Source organism: Perna viridis, chromosome 8 (assembly GCF_037379345.1).
Source record: "Perna viridis isolate PV_CMFRI_1.1 ecotype Kerala chromosome 8, ASM3737934v1, whole genome shotgun sequence".
Classification (NCBI taxonomy): Eukaryota; Metazoa; Mollusca; class Bivalvia; order Mytilida; family Mytilidae; genus Perna; species Perna viridis.
Window position 1 is genome coordinate 16,005,400 of NC_142452.1, and position 24,755 is coordinate 16,030,154.

A 24,755-nucleotide genomic window follows, 5' to 3' on the forward strand; every position below is an offset into this window, starting at 1 on the left:
AAAATATGTGCCTGTGTATTGCTGACTGATTAATTCCCAATAATCTTAGTATCGTGAGTGACAGCGAAGTAAGTATGTTAATAATAATTATAGATATTAACATTAAATGCCTTTAATTCAGAACGTGTAACTAAAACTAATAAAACGATAAAAAATATTCTGAAAACATAAATAACAAGTAACTATCTTACCAAAACAGCTATCAACAATTTGCTAGCAACTCAATGAAATCAACGCCGTACTTGTACATGTAATGCTATGAAGTAATAAAAAGTCAAGAAGGTATTAGGCGACCATTTGGCTTTCAGGAAACCTGAGATCTTTCCATTTGTTTATTCAATTGGTTATTAAAAGTCTACACTTCGCAATTAAAGGAACAACATTAATGGTAACGATCTTATCTACGAGTATCAAAAATAATTTAACTATGCCCCTCGCCCCTCCCCTAAAAAAACAACAAAAACAAAAGTAGATTCCCGATCCCAAGTAAGCAGTAATAAGCCAACAACTATGTGACACTATCTTAAATAAATATGTAGTTTTCATACAAACATGAAAGTGCTTGCGTCGGCGTGTTAGGGATACCCTACTCGTACAGGAAGTTGATCAAATCGCTTACAACGTATGTCTAATTTATATAATTTCACACACATTTTGAAATTAAATCCATCCATTAGGAGCAGAGATTTTTGTGACGAAAATTGTCTCTAATCATTCCACAGACAGTAAAACATGGCGAAGTCTCACGAAACAGGAAGTTGATACCGCACAATAAAAATCGTTGCAACGTATGCCCCACTTACGTGAAGCCACAGACCAAATTACGAGATAAATCCATTCATTGGGAGCCGAAATAATTGCAACGAAATTCGAACAGACGTACAAAGTGATTCCAATATACCACCCATTCAATGAGTGGGGCTATATTGAACATATGTATGTATATGTAGCTGTCAAGATGAGAATCATTCTCATATATACAGTTTTACATAAGATTCTCTCTATAGTATACTATTAATGCAAATATTTATAAACACTATAGAGTCGAAGTTAAGACTAATAATATGATACATCGTACAACTACAGTCAAAACTAATAACCAACGTATAAGCATGATGGGATCTAGTGAATGCTGAATACATATACAGCCTAATTATAGCCGTGTATAAGCTTTGATTGACGGAATGTCTGAAGATAATACAACTCACTGCAATTAAACATACGTTTGTACTTGATATAACTAAAATGAAGGATTTAACAAAATTATACAAAACTAGACATTGCCCCTATTGGGACTAATTCCCTCACAGCCTTTTGAAACATGTACATTTGGGAACCAATGTAGATATACATTTCATACTGTATACAATTTTTATGGTGAATACTTTAGACTAAGCACTTTTGACACACAATCTTAATCTAAAACATTCAACTCCAAACAGCAGTCAGTACTATTTTTGTTGATATATTTACAACTGAATATGACTAATTCCAGACAATATGCACATCCCGGTATGGTAATCTTAATACTACATCAAGATTCATTACAATTAATCCTACAAGTCGTTAAGGAGGAGTTGCGGACAACGCATCATACCAAGAAATGCTGAAAAAAAGCCTAAGGTCCAACGGACGACATTTCTACGAAACATAAATTCCAGATAATATGCACACCCCAATATGGTTATTTAAAACCCCATAAAGTTTCATAACAATACTGCAAGTCGTCAATGACTAGTACAACTCATGAGACCAAGTTTTGCTAAAATTGTTTAAGCCTTACAACCATCATTTCTACATTTTTGTCCAAACACAAATTCCTGATAATAACAATTATGCACATCTCAATATGGTAATCTACATGTAACACTCCATTGAGTTTCATCTGAATCTTGCAAGTCGTTAAGGAGGAGTTGTGATCATTTTTTGCCCAATTTCCACCCGTCATTATTTCTGCAATTTTTGTCCAGACATAAATCCTGACAATATGCACATCTCGATATGATAATCTAACACCCTATTAAGTTTCATAGCAATCTTGCAAGTCTTTGGGAATGGGATTCGGACAACGCATGAGATCAAGTTTTTGCTGAAAAACGCTCAAGTCCAACAATTGTCATTTCTACAATTTTTGCCCAACATAAATTCCCGACAGTATGCACATATCCATCTGGTTATATTATATCCAACAAAGTTTCATAACAATGCTACAAGCTGGTCAGAAAATAGTTCGGACAGACAGGCAGGGTGAAACCTATATACCAATGGAGAGGATGTATATAGGCCTAGCCTGTCATCCAATCCTATTCATTACAATTGAAGAATAAAGTATGCTTAAACTAAATCTATATACCCCAAACTTCGATCGTTTGTGGGGTATAATGAAAAAATTTTTGAATGAACTTGAAAAACAAATACCCAAATTGTTTCACAAAAATACACGAAATAAATGTGTACACAACCAGGTATTGTTCGCACTAACCTTTTTAGCTGTCTTGTGTACATTGTATGCGCATGTATGGCATTCCAGTGTTTTAATACTATAAATTGGAATCAGTTATCTCAAGATCGTATTTTGGAATAATTCGTTCGAAGTATCTAAGATTTATCGAACAATATAATTATTGTTGAAAAAAATGTTAACTTTGGTACAATTATTTCTTTTAACCGTTAAAAATCACTTAAATTGATATCACATGAAGAAAAAGTATTTTAAGAACAAAATTATTTCCAAAAAGGAACAAGCGTACTAGTATAAAAATTCCACGGCACATGCCTCAGTGGGCTCCAAAATATTAAGTGCCGACTGTATTTCTGTTTCTAACAAGGGAGGATGTACTACAGATTGTTTCTCAGCAAATTCAGTCCGGTTTGTCTGATCAAGGGAATGCCTTTCAAAATTTTGGGGACGTTTCGTGGGAGTATGCCCGAAGTGTCGTCTTTCAATTTTTTGTGGACGTTGAGACGATGAATGCTCAAGCAAATGTTTCTGAATATAGTTTTTCCTCGCAAAACCCTTGCCACACACATCACACCTAAAAGGATAGTTTCCCGTGTGCATGATAGTATGCCTTGTCAGATTTGCTTTACAACGGAAACACCTTCCGCAATATTCACACTCATAAGGTTTCTCGTCTGTGTGAATCAACACATGCTTGGCAAGGTGATCACTAGCTATAAACCCACGTCCACAAAACTTGCACTTATGGGGGCGTTCACCTGTATGTTTCATCATATGACGGCGAAGGGGGTTGCTGTATTTAAATGTCAAACCACAAACCTTGCATTTATATGGTCTTTCATCGCTATGGCTTCGTTTATGAAGATTAAGATTTTGAGAGCTATAGAAACTCATCCCACAGATCTCACAGTGATGATTCCGCGGTCTAAATTCTGTATGCACTGTTTTCATGTGCAATTTTAAGTTTGAAGTTTGACTAAACTGTGACCCACATTCTTCGCACATGTAAGGTTTCTCACCGGTGTGTGTTCTAACATGGCGGTCAACTGCTGTTCGTCTATCAAATTTTTTATCACAATGTGGGCAATCAAAAAGTTTTTCGCCAGAGTGTTTTGACGTGTGACTTTTGTATTTTTCTTCAGTTTTGAATGTTTTGCAACAGACACCGCACATGTATGGCCTACTTCCGTTGTGCACTAATTTGTGTCGGCGTAGGTTTTTAGTGCAACTATAACGCTTACCACAGACGTCGCATAAAAAACGACCTTCACCTATCTTTGTGGGAATTGTGACTCCCTTGGGTGCCTTTTCCTTTAGTACTTTTCTTGTCTTTAATAGTTTGGATTTCCCTGAAAAAAAGATAGACATACTATAAAACACAGTCCATTTAATGATATGTGACCTTAATCAATTATTCATTAGCTCATCTGGTATCCCTGGACGTTGTCGTTTGTTGACATTTTTCATATAATCTACTCCTGACCTCTGAAACTACTTTGCAGCTTTTGAAGGAAGTTGATATGATTGTTTCTTAGGGTATTATACACAAAAGGAGTGCATTTATCTTTAATATTTAAAAAAAATATTGTGGTCCTGTCTATTTATAGAGTCTATATCTGTAAATAACTTTTAATACAGGTCTATGAGTAAAGCCATTCATTTCAATTAAGAATTTTAAAGCGTAATCAAGGGAACCATGATTCCAACGGAAATCAAAAGAATGTAATCCTGGGACAAAAACCAGACATGGAAAACAGACAAAAACAACAAAGAACATAAATTAACTAAAATAATATATATAATGCAAAAAAGTAAATAAGCAACTCCGATTCCACTAAAAACTGGGAGCATGGACCAGGTACACAGGTAGGGTAAGCATTCTCTGCTATCTAGAAACTTCCACTGAGTTGCTCATAAAAAGTTAAGTCCGGGGTAGAGGAAAGGAAAACTATGACAAGATGAACAAATCAGTTTTCCTGGTACAGATGGATACTAGTTACTATGTGACTATCCACGAGTTCATGATGACGATCATAAAACTTCTGCAGTGATGACTTCAATCTTGTAGCAACATTACCCTGTTCCAGAAGCCTAATTGTAAGAAGTCTAGCGCCAAACAAAAAGTCTGTAAGCAGGTGCTGAAGGGATGTTGCCACAGATGAAAGGAAAGTCGTTTGTCGTAAAGTTTGGTCAATAGTTTTCCTTGACCATCGATCTCTAAGTGTAGGTCAAGATATGAAGCTGACTTCACAGTGTCTGAAGTATCCTTTATCTCAAGTTCTCTACAAAGTCCGCCTCATAAGAGTGAAGAATAGGTCGTCAAGTAGAGGAGTACAATTTATTCCCATTGGAATGCCGATCGTTTTTTTAAGAAAAAAAAACGCGTCCACTACACTGGACAGATATGTTGTTGATAAAAAATTCAGGCATTTTGAAAACATCATCTTCTGTATATTTGGAAGATGAATTCGAATTATTTTTTTTTACAAAGTATGGGGAATCTCTACCAAGAACTATATATTAGTATCAAGGTGTACCATTTTTTTTGGAGAAACAACGATGTATAATGTTTTTAAGTCAAGATTTAAACAAAGTATGGGGAGTTGAAAAATCAAAGATTTTAATGCTATTATACATCGTATTCTGATAATAATCTTGAATTGAGGGTCTCCAGAAGATCTTTCGAATTTTTTATGATCCACATTGATTGACTGTTTGATTGATTGTTGGAATTTAACGCCCGAGCAGTAATATTTCAGCTATATTCAGACGATGAACATGAAATTGATGATAAAATGAACATGAAATGATGATGAAATGAAAAATGGGATGTGACAAGGATAATGGGGTCGTAAAATTTTGATTGCCACTGGAAATAAGGAGAGGTGGGTAGGGTTAGGCAATTTTTTAGCCTCCTCTGGCGGAGCCCCATGGTTCCTACTCTGGGAGAATACCATACAAGGGTTCTTTAACGTGAGAGGAACGTGGCGTCTTGGTTTGCGGTCAGGCTTTCCGTATTATGGTCTGACGACCCCAGCATGAAGCACACCAGAGATACCCCATTCCACCACCTGGTGCACACAACCCAGTTGCTCTGTGGGCAAATCACCCTAGCCCCAGGCCAAGCTTCTGAGCACTATTTAGTCGCCTCCTACGACAAGCTTAGCGCTGCTGCGGGCCTATTCTTTTGTCACCCGGACCCGCACGGGGCAGGATCAACACTGAATTAATACCACTACGGGAGTAACAAGTTTTGTGGTAGGACTGGAGACCCTCTTTGATAGCTGTGAGTATAGAAGTTAAAAGTTTTGAAAGAGTTGTCGTGGTACATTTTGTAGATCCAGCTACTAAATTATGAAATACAAGTAGTGAAAGTAAAGATGACATTCTTTCTATGGCTTGAAGATCTGTACGAAAGTCTCCAAGGAGTCGTTGTAGATAGTTCCCTTATTAGAATAAATGCACTTGAAATGCGAAAATTGTGCTTTTTTCTGCAGTTTTAGCCAAAAATAGATATATGTAGAGGCTTTCAGCTGATCAAATAGTCCTATTGTTAAAGTGGTAGGACAAATCCTTGTATAGAGTCATTGTCCTTTCTTTCTTTTCTTTTGTATTTTCTCCACTGTCTGGAGCACACATCAAAACCCGATGAGTACTGATAAAGCAACTGTACTTGATCAACTTTGTTCACGTGCAGGTACAATTATTGTGTCCCTTTTTTAAATCCACATGTTAAAGCCAACGTGAACAAGTCTCCAATGGATCAAAAATGTAAGACGACATCTTGTTAGAGTTGATATTAGCCTTGAATGACCAAAATTATGTGTTTTGCAGTTTTTTGCCAATTACTTGAAAATAATAATAGATAATGAGAAACTTAAACTGGTAATTGACAAAATGATCTTTGTGATAACCTACAAAAGTTTCCTATTTGTAAAGTTATTATTATATGTATTAAAGATGACTCTTAAAATGCAAAAACAATTTGGCTTGCTTTTTTGTCAATATCATGAAAATCATAACAGAAAGGAAAAAAAACATTAATTACATTATCCTTATGATCAGCAATACAAAAAAGATTTAAATGAGTTATTGTTAGGAATGACTTTTTTGGGAGTTATTGTCCTTGAATGTTAACTTAAAAATTAGATAAGTTTTAAGAACCATGTATAGTACATGTTGATAAGGTAAAGATTTCAAATAATTCTTTTTGATAAATGTACTGTACTTATATAAACAAATTATAAAGCTAAGAAATGAGTACCAGGTGAGTTATTTGGGCTCCCTAGGGCCTCCAGTTTTTATATCATTAAAGATACCAAGCTAAGTGAAATACATGATGTATATATTTCATTTTCAAACATCCCTAGACACTACTTGAAAAATGCTTGTTTCTGAAGTGTCTAATTTTAATTTCATGTGGTCCCTGTGTGAGGTCTTCCATTATCTATGTAAGTAAGCCCAGTGTTGTATGTGATATCACAGAGTCTCCATCATTTAAAACCCTTACTTTGGCTACTAGACCAAATAAAATAATAGCTTTCTTTCTGCTATCAGCAAGAAAAAAATAGGGTATGTAGGTAGGGAAATTATTTCATTTTTCAAAAACATTTTTTTTATGGGGAAACAATCTAGACTTCAACAGAGCTTGAGCCAAAATGGCCATAAAATATTAAGGGTAGGCAGAAAAAAAAACAAGGAAGGTAGGGTAGCAGGAAACAGACATATTATTTATTGTTTGGGTTATTAACATTTTAATGCATCTGTCTATAATTGTCTTGCTTTATGTATACAGTATCTATATGTAATGCTCAACTTTGACTTACATCTACATGTAATGTTCAACATTGACTTACATCTACATCATTGGCTTACATCTACATGTAATGCTCAACCTTGACTTACATCTACATGTAATTTTCTTTGATTCTTGACTTACTGCTAGTACATCTAATTTCTAGGAACAGTCAGAATGCAGATGTGTTTACAATGTGCATGGACAAACTGAATCACAGAGAGACATACAAACAGATGAAAAGAAAAGTACACGAAATGAGTTTACTATGATTCCTTCAGACCCTATATCTTAACAAGCATTCTTAGAGTACTGCAATGCAATACATAGTCCCCAACAAGCAGAACAAAATCTGTTGATTAGAATAAAATGCAAACTTAATGAATACATAGTTTGTTGAGGAAAAAAAACGTTGAAACTGGTTTCTAAATCCAGGGGCCAAAGCTCAGCAAAATATTAACAACCAAAACAAAATTTGAACTTGATCTGAAACTTGACATGATAAAGCAATGAACAAAATATATTAAAACATATAGATTTGAGAAAAGATATATTTGTTTGTATTATAAAAAGCATAATTTTAAAATGAAGATAGCAGCTTAATTTATCAACCACATTTTTACAAGTATCAACTAATTTGGATCTGAAATTTGGACAAATGGTAAAAAAAATTGTAAAATTCCATTAACCATAACTAAGTTCTTTGATTCACTTCTTACAATTTTCACACTAAACAATGCTTACTTTTCTTTCTTTTAGTATCATATAATTCGTCTTCTGTAAAATCTTGTGACAGACTTTCCATTACAGCACTTGCTACACTTTTCTCTAATTCATCTGCTTCATCACCACTGTCATCATCAGAAAAGTCTTCAAATACTATCGGATGCCTCATTTTTACCTATAAATGTAACATTATAAATGAATCAATTTAACAGAAAAATATACAATTATACTCAGGGGTTCAAATTAGTGTAGGTCTGAAGTTGGGGACCCTTGGTTTCTGACCCAGGACTTTTGATATATCATTAAAATAGGACTGGACCTTCAATAAACTACCCTGAATCTCTAATGAGGACCTTTAGTTTACATCAAGTGGACTCTCTGTTTGAAATCTACATAGGCCCTGGACCTTCCATCCTCAAAAGCAAATTTGGAAACCTTGCATACATGTACATGAATTGTACATATTCATGTTCCCCAAAATTATAATAAAATTATTTAATATAACAGACATTCAATACATGTATATGCACATGAGAAATCTGTATACATTGATATTGTACATGTAGATTTTCTCCACAATATACATCTGCAAAATCAAGAGAAGTTTACATGAAATACAATTCAGTCTTTCATAGTAAAATGTAGGTATAAACAACTGTACATTATATGTGTATATGGAGACTTAATCAAATTACAGGATGCTCTCTAAAACAAGTTAAAGTACTGAAACCTTGAAATACAGGGATGCTTTCCACTGCTATTTAGAACAATAATCTACATTGTATATTATATATTATATTCCATCAATATTTTTTGACAGGAAAAATAATTGTACAAATGTAAATACATGTACATGTATATGACTTACATGTACATATAATCACCAGATTTTCCTTAAAAAAAACTCCATGAGATCTCTGACTTCAGTTTTTTAAAACAACTTAGAATGATGCAGATCCTTTTAATGGGCTTAGCTAATGATTGTGATTGGTGACATCAGATTTTTGCACTTTCTTGGTAAAAGATGCCAATAAATTTCATTTTATTAACATACATATAATATTCAAAATTTAAGGGTGGAACTAAAAATTCAATGGTGGTGCTACATTCACTTGTAGATGTTAGAAATAACAGAGGGCTGACATTGGATTAGATCATCACCTACTAATTGGTAAAATTAAATTGAAGTTTAAGAACTACCAAATCATGGATACGAAAACCTGCCATAATTATAACACCGACCTACTCAGAGATAGAAACATCAAACAGGAATACCATCGAGAACTTTCCAATTGCTATCAGGCACTCTCAGATCTTCCTGATGAAAGCACTACAGCGGAACAGCAATGGGAAATATCAGAAATGTATGGAAGGAGACATGTGACAAAGTCATAGGGAAGAAGGCAAGGCAACACCAGGAATGGATTAATTTAGACCCCCTTTCTTAGATCAGGAGAGAAAAGTTTGTAATGCAGATTTGAACACAAGTAAGACTAGGGCAGCAAAAGTATCAGCTCAACAACAGTACAACAAGAAACACAAAGAGGTAAAACAAACTTAGCGGGGGAAGCAGAAGAAGCAGCAGGCAAAAGAAATATGAAGGAAATGTACAACATCACAAGAAAACTTGCAGGGAATAAATGAACAGCTGAAAAACCTGTTAAAAACAAGGAAGAAAGGGGCCTGATGGATAAAAAGGCACCACTGGATAGGTGGAAAGAACACTAAGAAGAACTAATAAATCATCCAATGCCAACAGACCCTCCAGACATTACATCAAGAGAAACTCCTCTAAACATCAACGATAACAGACCAACTAAACAGGAGATTAGAAGAGCCATTAAGCTATTAAAGTATGGGAAATCAGCAGGTCCAGATGGCATTCCTGCACAGTCCATCAAAGCAGACACAAACATATCAGTGGACATGCTATATAATCTGCTTGGTAAAATCTGGGATGAAGAAAATGTACCAGCTGAATGGGAACATGGACATATAATAAAGTTACCAAAGAATGGGGATCCAGGAGAATGCAAAAACTGGAGAGGAATTACCTTGTTTTCTGTTCCAAGTAAAATCCTAAACAGAATACTGCTGGAAAGAATGAAGTCGCCTGTTGACATATGTCTCTGTGATGAGCAAGCCGGTTTTAGGCAAAATAGATCTTGTACAAACCAAATAACCATACTAAGAATAATCATTGAACAGTCTTTAGAGTGGAATTCATCACTATATGTATGTTTTGTAGACTCAGAAAAGGCTTTTGACAGCATTGATAGATCATCACTTTGGAAACTACTACACCATCATGGTATTCCAGAAAAACTTTGGATCGGCATATGAACCAACACATGCCAAGTTATTCACAAAAACACACTTGCTGAACCTTTCAACATATTATAAGGAGTGCGCCAGGGATGCCTACTATCACCCTTCCTCTTTTTGTTGGCTTTGAACTGGGTAATGAAGTCAACTACAGATTCACAACTCAGAGGTATACAGTGGACTTTTCAAAAACATCTTGAAGACATGGACTTTGCAGACGATAAAGACCTCCTATCACACAGATACATGTATAAAGACCTTGAAAAAAAATTATCAGCATTGGAACAACAGGGTAAAAAGATTGGACTCCAAATCAATCAGGGAAAAACAAAGACTATGCAGATAAATGAGAAAAACACAGAAAAATTCAAACTAAGTGAAGAAGAACTTGAAGATGTAGATAGATTTACATATCTGGGTAGTTTTGTGAGCAATGATGGTGGTACAAAGACATAAGATGCCGAATTGGAAAAGCAGCAGCTGTTTTTAAGACCTTACGGCCAATATGGACATCCTCACAAATTTCCATCAACACCAAATTGAAAATCTAATGTAAAATCTGTGCTGTTATACGCTTCTGAAACCTGGCGGATGATAAAAGCAACAACACAAAGGCTTCAAACATTTACCACCACATGTTTGAGAAGCTTTCTGAAGATCAAATGGCAAGATAAGATTCCAAATGAAGAAATATGGCAAAGGATGAACCAGCTTCCTATAGAAATACAAATAAGGAGGAAGTGGACCTGGATAGGGCACACTCTTAGAAAGCCAAAAACCACCATTGTAAACTAAGCACTAAGGTGGAATCCACAATGCCAAAGGAAGCAAGGACGACCTAAAAACTCATGGAGACAATCAGCCTTACAAGAGGGAAAACAACAGGGCAAGACATGGGGTCAAATTGACAAGCTAGCCCAGAACAGAAGAAAATGGAAATCCTTCACTGATGACCTATTTCCAGGAATGGATCACAGGGTTTAAGTCAGTAAGTCCAGTCAAGCTACATTCTAGCTACTGTAAACATATTAATTTTCGCAGTTGCTTTTTCTTGTGGATCCTGTCAAGTGAACAAATTAATAGGTATTTATTTTCGTAGTTTCAAAAATATGATTAGCATTAAATAATGTTAAAAATAAATTTTGCAGGATACTATTGTTCATGATTTTCAGTCCTACTAGATAACAGTGAAAATTAGTACATTTAAAGTAATTCAAGGGTGGAGGTGCTGTAGTGATTCCTGACAATGTACATGTACATGTATGAACTAGTATTAAATAAATTGGTGAATAAAAAAACATTTTACAGACCACAATAACTATACATACCTTCCTTTTCTTAACAGATGCTTTTTTTTCACTCTTCTTAACTTTTTTCTTACAATCTTTTAAAACCACAGCTAACCGTCTTTTAGTATCCATTAAGCACCCTGTTGTTATCATACGTTGAGATTTTGCATTCCTATCCTTTGCTTCTTTCGGAGATTCAGGATTCAGGTTTTTTGTTCTACTTGACTCATCTGAAGGGCTGACAGTTGGAACATCATACATGTACATGTCCTGTCTTCCACTATTCCTGTCTGTAGTAACTGATTCTTCATGTTTCATTTTAATATGATTGAGATCCTTAGTTTGTGAAATACTGTCTTTTTCATCATGTTCGTCATCGATGGGTTCTTTTTTAAACGATAAAATGTTTTCTACATTATGTGATATGGAAGTCTTTTCACGTGCAATATTGTTATTCTCACAGGCAACATTGTTGCCTTTCATTAGATCACCATACTGATCTGAACCATTGCTTGTGTCTCTATCTAAAGTCCCACAAATGGCATCCAAAAAAGTACTTATACCTAAGAAGCTAGATAGATCTGCAAGTTCTTCTTTATTGTTATTACTAATTGTAACACATCCAGTGTAAAGCCCCTCTACAAAATTAGAAACACACTTTATGGTAAAGTCTTTGAGCATAACCTGACACTGTCCATTTCCAAAATTTGAGTTATAAGTTGAAATTTGCTGCTGAAAATATAAACTCTCACAAGACATCAATATGATTTTATGAAGGAATACAACACCATCTTTACACACAAGACATGCATCACAGAGCATGCCATCTTGTTGTAACTGGTATAAATGCTTGGAGAGGTCATTCAAATGGTTAGGAATACAGATGACACCAGGGTTATTTACCATTTTTTAATTCCGCATAAACCTATATAAAATAAATGTAACCTGAAAAAAAAAGAAAAATTACTAGTCTGAATTTTGCTCCATAAATAGCGGAGTTTCTTCTGAAAACATGTTGGAGCAAAATTGAGTAAAACCACAATCAAATTATCAAATGACAAATAAAAATATGTAAGATTTTGATCATGAATTAAAATTACTTCCTAGTTTTGGTTAGTTTTCCACATTACCAATAGATGAAATTTAAAATGAAATTTTAAATGAGAAGAAAAATACACAATGCCATCTCAGATAAAAGTAGTTCAACAACATGAAGTATACTTCTTGAAAAGGGAAATAAGGACTTTATGTTTCACTCGCACTTAAGGCCATTATAACAGATCTGAGGGCAGGCTATGAGGAAAAATCGACCATAGGCCTGCTCTCTATCCAAAACACGGAACAACATTATTTGAGAAACAATCCTTAACTTGGTGAAAGAGGACAAGCAGGCAGTGACAAAGCATGTATGCTAACTGGAATTTCCAAATAAAAACAAACCAATAAGGCAAAATTTAACAAAACGAAGGTTGACCCAACTTGTCCACAGAATCCAAAGATATTGTACATACAAGTATGTTAGCATCATGTGATGCTTATCATGATCAGAGAAAAGTGAAATTAACTCAGATAAAAGAATTCATTATCAACAAAATAGGAGTGATCAACTAGAATTGTCCTCTCCAAAATAAATTGTCTGTAAGTCAGTTGCTGGTGGACTCTCAAGAATAAGTACACTCTGTCATTCTAACTGGAGGTACATGTGTAATTGCAGCTTTATTTGATCCTTGGAGTGAGTAAAGGGAATACTGCTTCCAAATGTATGCAATACAAGTACATGTATAATGAGGCTATATACTCTTGCCAACTAACGATTTGGGGCAACTCTTGTGTGAATGCGTTCTTCATGGTCCATTCTGGTATGGTTACTTTAGATTAAAAACGCTTAAGTGTTATACCGTGATAATCTGTGAAAATTTTTTTAGATCTCAAGCCTATAAACATTATATTAGGATTTTTAAACACCTTACAATTTTTTAAAAGTCTTGATTGTGACTGCCATCCCTTAATGTTTTAACTCAGAATGTATGATTTACCTTTTAGTTGAAACATGCCTCCTTAATCTAATATTGGGGTATGGATCTCCTTAAGATCAATATAACTTTTAACCAGGATGAACTGTGCAACTCCTGTACATACCATTAGTGCTGTACATTACAGATATAAGTTTGCATGCTGCTGGTGTGTTATATTGGTGGGGGTTTTCTCTCAAGTTTTAAATTATAAGGCAGTAGCTGCTCATCCACACTTTCATGGATGGGATACCTCTACAGGCTAATCATCCACACATCCAGTTTGGGTCAATAATACACAGAATCATGACGGAAACGGTTCATTTATGTTAGTTATGTGGAAATTTTAAGAAATTCTTTTTATACAAATATACATGTATATACATTCAAATTTGATACAAATACAATTTAAATCGTAACTGATGTAACAAATAACACTTAAAATGCATTCACAATTCATACAAAATACACATTTAACAAACTTGAAAGACTATCTGAAAAAAAAGTTTCCACATCAAGAAAGATTGTTTTGGTACATGATTCAGTCCGGAACATTTTAAATTATAATGCTGCCATTCCAGATGGCAGATTTGAAACATATCCATTCACAATGGTCCTTTTAGAAACTAAAATTTTTGGCAACAGCCATCATAATTTCTGTGACTTATTCCGTGTCTGACAAACATAAAATCCGTCCATTTTCAAGCACAGAGGCTTGCTCCCACTATCAAATATACAGTCAAACTAGTATATAACACAAACAGAAAACTATTCAGTTTCTTAAATGTGAACACAGTTCTTGATGATATTAATCGTCATACATTTGCTGATAAGTTTGACAACATTTCCATAAAAAAAAATCCATCACTATTCCGTATGTTTTGGACGCAAACCAGATGTATGGACAATTAGCCTGAAGAGGCTCACAGTCCATGAATGCATGAACCAGGATCAATGCCTTTTAAATAACTGACATAGGAAAAGCAATACAATCAATTGGTAACACAGGGATTTAGCCAGGATTTTCAACCCATTAGTCACTTTTGCGTAAGACTAAATCTCAGTACTGTTTTTTTTTTTCGCATCACAAATTTATCAGCATGCATGTATATACATATACTTATAACATGTTTATTTCTATTTCAGCACTGGTATATAAATAACAGATAATTCATATTAATAAAAAATATATAACAACATACAGTTTCTACATTAGCAACTATTCATGAATAAAAAATGCAAAAAAATACTTTGTTACTGTGTCATACATATCATGTGTGTAAAAATCTAAAAATTATATACATCAGCTACTATTGTTGACATGTGTCTAAGAATGTAAAGCACTGTTTACTTGATCAGTAATGCATAAACCTCCTGTCCTTAGCCATGCACCACAAAGTGAAAGCCCTCTTAAAATCAAAGGAACCCATATCAAAATATCTTTGACCACTCTAGTTCAAATTTTGACTTTAATAGTCGATCACTGCGACTCTTTGTAGTAGTTGACTTATTTTTAGACTTTTGACCTTTAGGTACGTTGTCATGTGATGACGAACTAAAATAGTTTGTAATGGCGGACATAGTTGCGATTCGAACTGTGATTGAAAAATCCAAACATCTTTCCATTTTAAATACATACGATGACACTTTGAGAACGTGTCACAGCGCTCAACAAACAAATCATTACCGTTAATAAATTTGTTTGTCGGGATAATTAGCCTCAACCAGGTGATCAAGCAAGGTGTGATCAAAGGTGATGCAATCAAAACATTGGTCGATTGTTTATTGTAAAACCCTAATTGGCTTGGGAAAGGTAATAAAGTTGTCAATTATGGAGTCATGGGAACATCAGAGGCTTTTTTACCGATATTTTTTCTTGGGGTAGGGGGGGGGGGAGCAAAATATCAAGTGACGAATCGTGCACGAGAAAAATTCGCCACTTTCGTAAATCATTTGTCAATGGCGAAAATGGCGAGCGCTAGCTAAATCACTGTAACATTCTGAGTGTTCCAATACTGGAGGGAAATACAGAACAAGACTGCAACACGATTCAAGCTCATACTAGTCCAAATGATTATGCCGTCTTGGAAGGCTAATTAAGTAGGTAGATCTAGAGTAAGGGACCTAACTCATGAAATCAGTGATATGTTTGCATCATAAACAATTTCACCTAAGCCTCTCAAGCTTTCATTTGAAGCTTAATAAAATGAATCCAAGTTAATTAGATGCTTACATACATGCAAGATTAATGTAAAGTGCTGAATACAAACGTTCCAACGATTTTTGAGAGTTGTGTTCCTTACTCTAGGTCTACCTCCTTAAAGTCACATTAAAAAAATGCCTCGGTAAACGTCAACATCGTGATTATCTGGACTAAGCTCACGCAAGTTTTTGAGAACCACAGAAAAAAGCTTATCTTTCAATTTAACAGGGTGTCCTAACTCATCAACAATTATGTAATTTCAAATGTAAATTACTGATAAAACAAGTCTTATATACACCTACTATCAAATATTTAGAGACACCTGATAAATTCTTCAAAAGAATGTTAAGCAAAAGATAATTACTTCCGGCGAAAAAAAAATACTGGGAGTTAAATCACAGGGAAGTGTAACAGGATTTAATTTTATCTTATCAGAGATGTTTCGTATCTTATTAATTTCGCCCCTTGCAATTTCTTACCTCTAGTAAAATATAAGAACAACACAATTCAGCTTTTTGAAGTAATAATGTGTACATTTTGAAAAGTAGAGTTGAATCATACAAAACACTTATCATAATTATTAATATGAGCAGTGGCGGATCCAGAAAGGGTTGTGCAGGGGGTTGGCACCCACTTTTTATTGGAAAATTTGTCATTTTCATGTGTAAAATTGACAAAAACGGCAAATGATGTTCTAGCAACCCTTTTTCCGAGAAACCTCTCTGGCACTCCTCCTTTTCAAAGTTTCTGGATCCGGCCCTGCAGGAGGCATGTGTAACCTGCAAGAGGACGAAGTTGAATCTATATTGATATTAAAAAAAAATAATACATGTAATCCCTTTTACAGTTTTAATCAACAAGGATTTATTTTTCTTCGTGAATTAACAAAACTTTTAAGATGCAAGCTATAAACATTTGACGTGTTATTATTTAAGTCTGTTTTTGAACATATATATAAACTCTAAGAGATTCCTTGCTGCTTAAGTTTCTACTACAGCTACATGTACTTTTGTGCTACCATTTGTTTCATGGCAGCTTCTAAATCGATCCCAAGACTTACGTTTTGCTACAAATGCCCGTCATTAAGAACATTATATCCGTACATGTACATGTACTTGATTTTCCACAGTTATGAACAACTATATAAAGTAAATAAAATTTAGGCAAGTTAATTTGAGAAAGAAATGAAATTCAAAATTTGGTGAGTTATTTAATCAACGGTACTATAAGATTAACGAAACAAAAGCCAAAACAAAAAAAATATAAAATAAAATAAAATAAAAAAAACAACAACAAAAACAAAAAAAGTTAGTTGTCCAATCATGCATATAATATATAAACTATCATATGTAGTTCACGTTTGTAACTTCGATGAAGCAGTACGAGTGTACATGTGCTTCCAAGCATCTATACATCTCATTAAACTGACCCTGAATTAGTAAAATACTGTTTTACCAATGAACTTATAAAGTATTCAAGTTATTCCCTTTAAATGGTATACGTCGTATATTTATCGACACCATCTCCATGTTGCTTTGTTGGGGGTGTATCGTCTGTATAATTAAACTTATTGATTTGTTCATTTAACAATGATAACACCTTGTTTAAATTGTATTACATGTATTATTAATTTTTTAACAATAACAATTTATCAATTTGTTAAATTGTGTAACCCTGCCAAGTCAGAATACCAGCGCCTGAATACATAACGTACACTTGGTGATTTTTGTATGTCTGTTTTTGTTCTAACCTGGTTTCGAATCCAATGATTTTTACATTTTGTCAACACCTGGTGAAGGTGAGCTGAAAATGAAAGTCTTTGCTGGGGCCTATGTTCTTAAGGTAAGTCACAAAAGTGTGATGGATGCATTTTATCAGAACAAATTTTAAAACGACATTAAAGAATTGATAATCTAATAAAAATTCCGAGTATTTTAGAAGGGGAAATGTAAAAAAAAAAAAGTTTTTTTTATCTTAATTTGTCCCGCTCATCCCATATTCACAAAATTATTTCTGCAAAGATAAATAATGTTCCCAACTTTTCGGTAAAACCTATCTTTTCACAAGTCTCTTAAATAATCCTCTTAAGTTTTCACCAATGCTTGACCATTAATTGTTACTTAGTCTCAGGAGTATGGACCATAACTTTGTAAACCGCAATTAAATTCACAAGAACGCTCAAAGTACAGTTACAGATACCTTTGTATTGAAGCACCACATCATACAGCATGGAATGACGCATATTACATCTTAAGGAACAATAAAACTTCATAAAATAGAGAAATTCCAAATAGAAGCTCGCCTATACCAATAACCTACATACATACATACATACGCACATACGCACATACATACATACATACATATACATACATACATACATTTTGTATCATGTACTAGTATATATATGTATATAATTATATACATGTATATGTAATGTAAATAGCATATGGATTCGTTGCAGGTGGCTGCAAAATGAACCACTTGGAGTTCCAAGAGCCATCCACATCGAACCATGTTGATATTCAAGTAGCATCTTCATCTTTGTCTGACAGGGATTCAAGGACGACAACAAGTCTTCAATTGACCGTGTCTTTGCTCAGGGACGCTAAGACTGGTAACGTAAAAAATGTAAAATATTTGCTGCAGCACGACTATGATATTAATGTTTGCGATAAAAATAACGAAACTCCACTTTTCAAAGCAGTGAAATATGGACACTTGGAAATTGTGAGTGTTTTGTTGAGGCATAAGTGCAATGTGAACATTGCAAATAAAAACTTCCAAACACCACTGCACGTGGCTGCAGCGGATGGTAAAACGGAAATTGCAAGATTGCTATTGAAAGGCAAAAGTGATCCAAATGCAAGTAACATTCGAAATGAAACGCCATTGCATATGGCAGCTATTAAACGCCATGCAGATATAGTGAAATTACTTCTAGACTATAAATGTGATCCGAATATTCAAAACTGGAATAAGATCACCGCTTTGCATATTGCAGCGGAGGAAGGAGATACAGAAACAGTGAGGCTTCTATTGAAGTATAAATGTAATCCAAACATCAAAAATGCACAAAACGAAACTCCATTATTCCTAGCTGCTTATTGGGGTTACACTGAGGTTGTGAAACTATTATTACAATATAAAAGTGATCCGTTTCTTGTACCTTCCAAATCACCATTTAATGCAGCATCTAGTAGAAACCATGGCGACGTAGTGGTTCTTTTAGAAACGTATAATCCAACAACATGTGAATCAGTCACCTGTGCTATTTTGTGACGACGTTAATTTCAAATGATTTGGATTTGAGAATTATGTCAGTTAATGTTATACAGCTTCCATGGAACATAATAGGACTCTCATCATCAAAAAATCGTGTCTGTTACCATTTGTCTTTCATTTACATTTTTTGTGTCGCAGCATGTAAAAATTTACTTTTCATTCAAGCAAACTATAAAACAAATACTATATACAAGAAATAAAATAACAAATAAGAAAAAAAAAACAAACAAACAAACCGACTGTGTATGTTGTTACGAGGAAACCCAGTTCATTCAATGATTTATTTAAATTCTATTGAAAATAAATGCAGTATAAGAATATATCATGTGTTGTTTGTTTTATTACACCTGTAAAATTGCACTCTTAGCCAGGAATGGGACAGCTTTTGAATAAAAATCTTATATACTGTAACAACAGAAATGAATAAATTAATTCACAGTAACTCAATGTCTCTAAATCTTTTTCAGGCGCGTAGCTGAGGCCAAATTGAAGTGTAGGCAAAATTGCGGCAAGAGGTCTGGGAGCCGCTTAAGGACCGCGGAGATAGCGTTTTATAGCATCATTTATGCCTCTCCTGGATGTATTTTATCTAAAAAAAAAGGCAAAATTTATTGCAGGCAAAAGCTTTTTTGCCTAACGGCAGCTACGCGCCTGTTTTTATCATTCATGTAAGCTACTGGAGACTCATAGGCCAGTACCCAAATAACAATGACCATATTAGAAAATAAATTGAACGAAGATAGTTGTGTTTAATACACGTAAAAGAAACTTTTACATGTGTGACAAAGGCATAATATCAGTTACATTCTTCACTTTAACAGATCTGTTAATGGTCAAAATATCAAAATTTTAATCGTATTTGTTTCACTTTATTAGTAATATTAGAACTCAGTCAAAAAACATGTGATTAGTTACGCTCTTTAAGTTTTATAAGCAAAGTGTTTTTTTTTTGTTTTTTTTTTTGTAACTTAAAGTGCCAGTCTTTGTAAGAATCAGGCAGTGGATGAAACATGGTATGAAAAAAGCATAATTTTGATAGTGTAATTTGATTATTTGCACCATCAGAATTGAGAAAAACAGACAAGATTTCCCACATCATACCGGACCATTGGTTACAATTTCATTGCAATGCACTGAAAATGCAAATTTCAAGGGCAGATAATTCTGTCAAAAACCTCATTTTTCAAACATTCCATTGAAAAAATTCTGAGCAAATCCAATGATGCAGAGATCAAATAATGGTCTTTTCAAATAGAGAAAGTATCCTTTAGTGATACTTTTTACCAGATCGGTGGGGGTTTGACATGCATGTTTCTGATTTTTCCCATTTTGCCTGATTGTTACAAATACTTACAATTAAATGACTTGTTACCATGTACAAACAGCGTTAAATGTGCTTATTTGGACCCCAGTTCTCACTCAAGCTTATCGTGAACAAATATTGAACTACAAAAAAAAAGAAAAGAACTGACATAATTTGAAGTGCAAAAATGAAATATATCTTTTTTATATTACCCGGAAAAGGATAACCACGTGGCCAGTTGTCTTAATAACTTCAAGACACTTTGTCACTGTAAATGTGCTAAAAGTGTATATGAAGTTTACAGATCCCGAAAAAGATGAACTAACTTGTATTGACAACTTATTCATTTTTTGAAAATTTCAGGTTATCTTTCTTCAAACAAGACAAGAACATAATTCGTTTGTGAACTTTAATATTAGAGAAATATATAACTGGTCGAGGGAATATGCCATTATTTTAAAGGACAAAAACACTCTAACACGAGCGACTCAACTATATTTCCATGTTGTACATCGATATACTTTAGTTATCAAATGCAAATACTTCCTCTCACGAGAAAAAAAGAACACGAACATTTCTTCACTTTAATGACAAGGAACTGAATATTCAACATACTACTCAATATTAACTAGTATAACACGTATATGTTTACCTTTTTTTACATGTATTTTGGTTTAGTTACTTAGTCATCAGCGAACATCATCCGAACACGTAAAAATAAGTTTTAGTCGATATAAAATTCAGACACTGCCTAATGTATTAATTGATTGATTGATTGTTGGGGTTTAACGTCCGAGCAGCAATATTTCAGCTATATTCAGACGAAGAACATGAAATGGAGGATAAAATGAACATGAAATGAAGATGTATGAAAAACAGGGATGGGACATGAAGATAATAGGGTCGACTAATTTTGATTGTCATTAGAAAAAGGGAGGGATGGGTAAGGTCGGGCAATTTAGCCTCCTGTGGCGGAGCGCAAAGGTTCCTACTCCTATCGAATACCACAGCAGGGTTCTTTAACGTGCAAGGAACGTGGCATTTTTCCCAACACGGTGCAACACTATGGTTTGCGGTCAGGTTTTCCGTATTAAAAACAGCATGCAACACGCCAGGGGTACCCATTCCACCACCTGGGGGACACATCCCAGTGGATCTGTGGGCAGAGCGCCTAGCCCCCGGCTAGGTTTCTGAGCACTATTAAGTCGCCTTTTACGGCAAGCTTAGCGCTGCTGCAGGCCTATTATTTTAATACCCGGACCTGCACGGGGATAGAGATGATTGATGGTGTAGAAAATCCCACTGTACAAATTATGCTTTTTTGTCTACATATATTATACTTTCGTGTAACAATAGTACTTTGTTTATTCAGATTTGTACTTTTGAGAAAACCATACGAAGATCTCCCATTAAACCGAATCATGAACGGCAACTCTTTCAAAAGACCAATTTCATAGACAATCTATATGATGTTTATTTCAAAAGTGCAAGACTAAGACCTGTTATCTGTAACAGTTTCTGAGTTAGAAATAAAGTGAATCTGGTGGGTTTTTGACATGAAGAAATCACCCCCTGTATGTTTTTTTTTATATAAAGAATGCTACTTAAATACTCAATGTATTCAAACTGGTCTGACCTCAGGTGTGCCCTTAAAGCGATGGGGAAAAGTTTTTTTTTGCTTTACTGAGAGATAAAGAAATAATGACAATAATAAGGAACAGCAACAAGAATAGGGGTCCGTAGTAGCTCACTCCAGCTTTTATTGAAAAAAAAACCAATGCAAAATTTTTCACTAAAACACTACTAATACAAATTGTTATACTACCACAGACATATAATAGAAATATACACATTCAGAAAATAAAATGAGAGAGTTATTTATTTTGTCTGAGAGTCGGAAATAACGTATAATGCATTATGTCCATCCCTAGTCAGGGCTTGTTACACGATTCGAAATGTCACATTGTCAAAATTTGCGCTGTCCTTTCTTGACATTTCCCTAATCTTTAAACCATTACCCAAAAGTAGACGAAAATGGTAGGCTTTTCTACACCTCCACATTTTAAGATTGTCAGATTAACTACCTCAAACCAACGAAACAATCACAAACCAAAGTGTTCTGACATCTGACCTTGCCTAATTAAATTATGTTTCTTTGTTGCTTTGAACATCACATATCCATATATAGAACCAATTATTGATGGTCAACTTGAGTTTTCTTCAGTCATGATGAAGCTAATAAAATATGATCTATTATCTCTCAAAGAACCTTTCTTTCCGTGACAGAGTAATAATTTTATCATTTATCACATCATTTGTCAAAAGTCTTTTCGTCAAAACTATTATACGTCAGCAGGGAATTTTGCTAGAATATTTCTTTTCCCGAGTTGCAAGTTTGGTACGTGCTCCTATTTATAAACGCTAAAGCAAATGGAAATGCTTCATCATTTCTTTTATTTTAATTCAACGAAACAGCACAATGTCAGATGTACTTACCTTATCTTCGCGTGTTCTATATTAGGTGCCGTGCAAACTTATTCATGAAAGATCTCCGCAAAAGCTTTCTTTTAAAATGTTTGCTTCGTGCAGACAGTCACAGAAAGTTGTTTCTATTTGTCGAACGAAAAAGAAAAAAGAAAAAAAAATAACTGTCATAAATAAAAATGAGCTCGCAAATGAGTTAATCGATGATTCGAACACATGCCTCTTTGTAAAATCTCTATCGAAAATGTTATCTTTAATGTAGAAACGGATGCACAGACCGTTAAATTAGTTGGAAAAACTAATGTCTTTCTCTTCCTTCCTTATCAACATAACTCTGTACACTTGATTTTAAACGGGGGCCAAGTTATCATAAGAAATCATGAGATGGAATATTTGAAACAAAATATATTGGACTCTAATAAATCAAGCAGTTACTACTGCAACTACAAAAGAAAAGAGCCTGAAAAGAGTTCGTTTATAAATTTTGATATTACATGAAAAGCACATTGAAAAAGGATGAATAGGGGAAAAGAGGACAAAAGAAGAACAAGGTAGAAAGAGAGAAATAAAATTAGAAGCAGACTTCTAACAAAATGTGTACCATAAAAATCAATAGGGAAACACAGAGTCGAATAGATAGACACAAAGTACCGCCAGACATGCTGACAATGCAGTGTTGAAGGTATTGACCAAATTGCCTGAAATTTTGAGTTAAGGAATTCTAATAGGCTAAGTGCATCTGTTTTGGTGTAAGTATGTAAATTTTCTCAGGTTATATCTAAATCATTATGCTGTCCAGACGTTTGAATATTGAGTAATTTCTCTTTATTTCATTTAGTCATGAATTTCTGATTGTAAACTGTACCTCCGTCCTTACATTTATAAATGTCATGAATTTTTAATTGTAAACTGTACCTGCATCCCTACATTTATAACTGTCATGAATTTTTGATTGTAAACTGCACCTCCGTTCATACATTTATAAATGTATGTTAATTGTAAAACTTGGTAACAAGATGCTGCTCTGTATCATTGTTATTTGATTTGTGAGAATAAAGAATTAAATTGAAGGTTATACATATATGTACTTTTCTATAAATATTCAGAAAATAATGTTGATTAATCTGACAAAAATCATTACTCACATTTATATCCTTTATTTATGCATTCACTTCATTCATCGACATGAAAGGTTCGTCAGGAAATTAACTGAATTACAACGTACTTCTATCAGAATGCATCGCTATGATATATCATTAAAATATTCTAAACTGGCCTCGTTAAGTAGTTTAAAATTTTTGAACAAATTTATTGCAATTAGGAAACTTTACTATTCATGAAATTCGAGTATTTTTTAAAACCTTAAAACATAATGGGTTTTTGGTTTGTGTCATATATTTTAGAGTTCGTTTTGTATTTTGATTGCACAAAATTCGACCTAATGTGGTCAACCTATAATCGTAATGAACATACAATCGACAAACGAACGAAATATAACACCTCTCGTCTAATTATTTGTAAAAGGGGTTAGAGCTTTACGTATTCATTGGAGAAGTAAGTACTAACATGATCAGATCATAGGAAAATAGGAATTTAAAAAAATGACTTGTGACTTTGTCGAAGAAACCGCTTTATAATGTCGGTCAAATCAAGATTTGATGTTTCAAACTTACGACAAAAGTGATGACTTTTCATTCAGAATTGTCAGCTTTCCTTTCATCTGTGGCAACATCCTTCAGCACCTGCGTATAGAGTGTTCATATCACAACTCATACGTTATGACAGAGCTTGCCGAAATTACACAGACTTTTTGTATCGCGCTGGAATTCTAACAAATAGGCTTCTGAAACAGGGTTATGTTGCTACAAGATT

General features: G+C 34.2%; 2 protein-coding genes across 2 annotated transcripts; one reads left to right on the plus strand and one right to left on the minus strand.

The window, feature by feature from the left end:
- Positions 1-96: 96 nt before the first annotated feature.
- On the minus strand, positions 97-16,201 carry LOC148609510 (uncharacterized). The gene is made up of 4 exons (XM_088596279.1): positions 16,114-16,201; positions 11,636-12,541; positions 8,001-8,157; positions 97-3,810 (listed from the first exon to the last, which is right to left on the minus strand). The coding sequence occupies exons 2-4, from the start codon at positions 12,500-12,502 to the stop codon at positions 2,750-2,752; spliced, it is 2,085 nt and encodes a 694-aa protein (XP_088452405.1). The 5' UTR covers positions 12,503-12,541; positions 16,114-16,201; the 3' UTR covers positions 97-2,749.
- Positions 16,202-17,483: 1,282 nt separating this feature from the next.
- On the plus strand, positions 17,484-19,416 carry LOC148609511 (uncharacterized). The gene is made up of 2 exons (XM_088542197.1): positions 17,484-17,653; positions 18,276-19,416. The coding sequence occupies exon 2, from the start codon at positions 18,287-18,289 to the stop codon at positions 19,091-19,093; it is 807 nt and encodes a 268-aa protein (XP_088398323.1). The 5' UTR covers positions 17,484-17,653; positions 18,276-18,286; the 3' UTR covers positions 19,094-19,416.
- Positions 19,417-24,755: the final 5,339 nt, after the last annotated feature.

Excerpts from the sequence above, each read along its gene's own strand:
- LOC148609511 (XM_088542197.1), top strand. The coding sequence starts at position 18,287 with ATGAACCACTTGGAGTTCCAAGAGCCATCCACATCGAACCATGTTGAT.
- LOC148609510 (XM_088596279.1), bottom strand. The coding sequence starts at position 12,502 with ATGGTAAATAACCCTGGTGTCATCTGTATTCCTAACCATTTGAATGAC. Across the intron at positions 8,158-11,635 it reads CATCTGTTAAGAAAAGGAAG|GTAAAAATGAGGCATCCGAT; the intron begins GTATGTATAGTT and ends TTACATTTATAG. Across the intron at positions 3,811-8,000 it reads TGATACTAAAAGAAAGAAAA|GGAAATCCAAACTATTAAAG; the intron begins GTAAGCATTGTT and ends TCTTTTTTTCAG.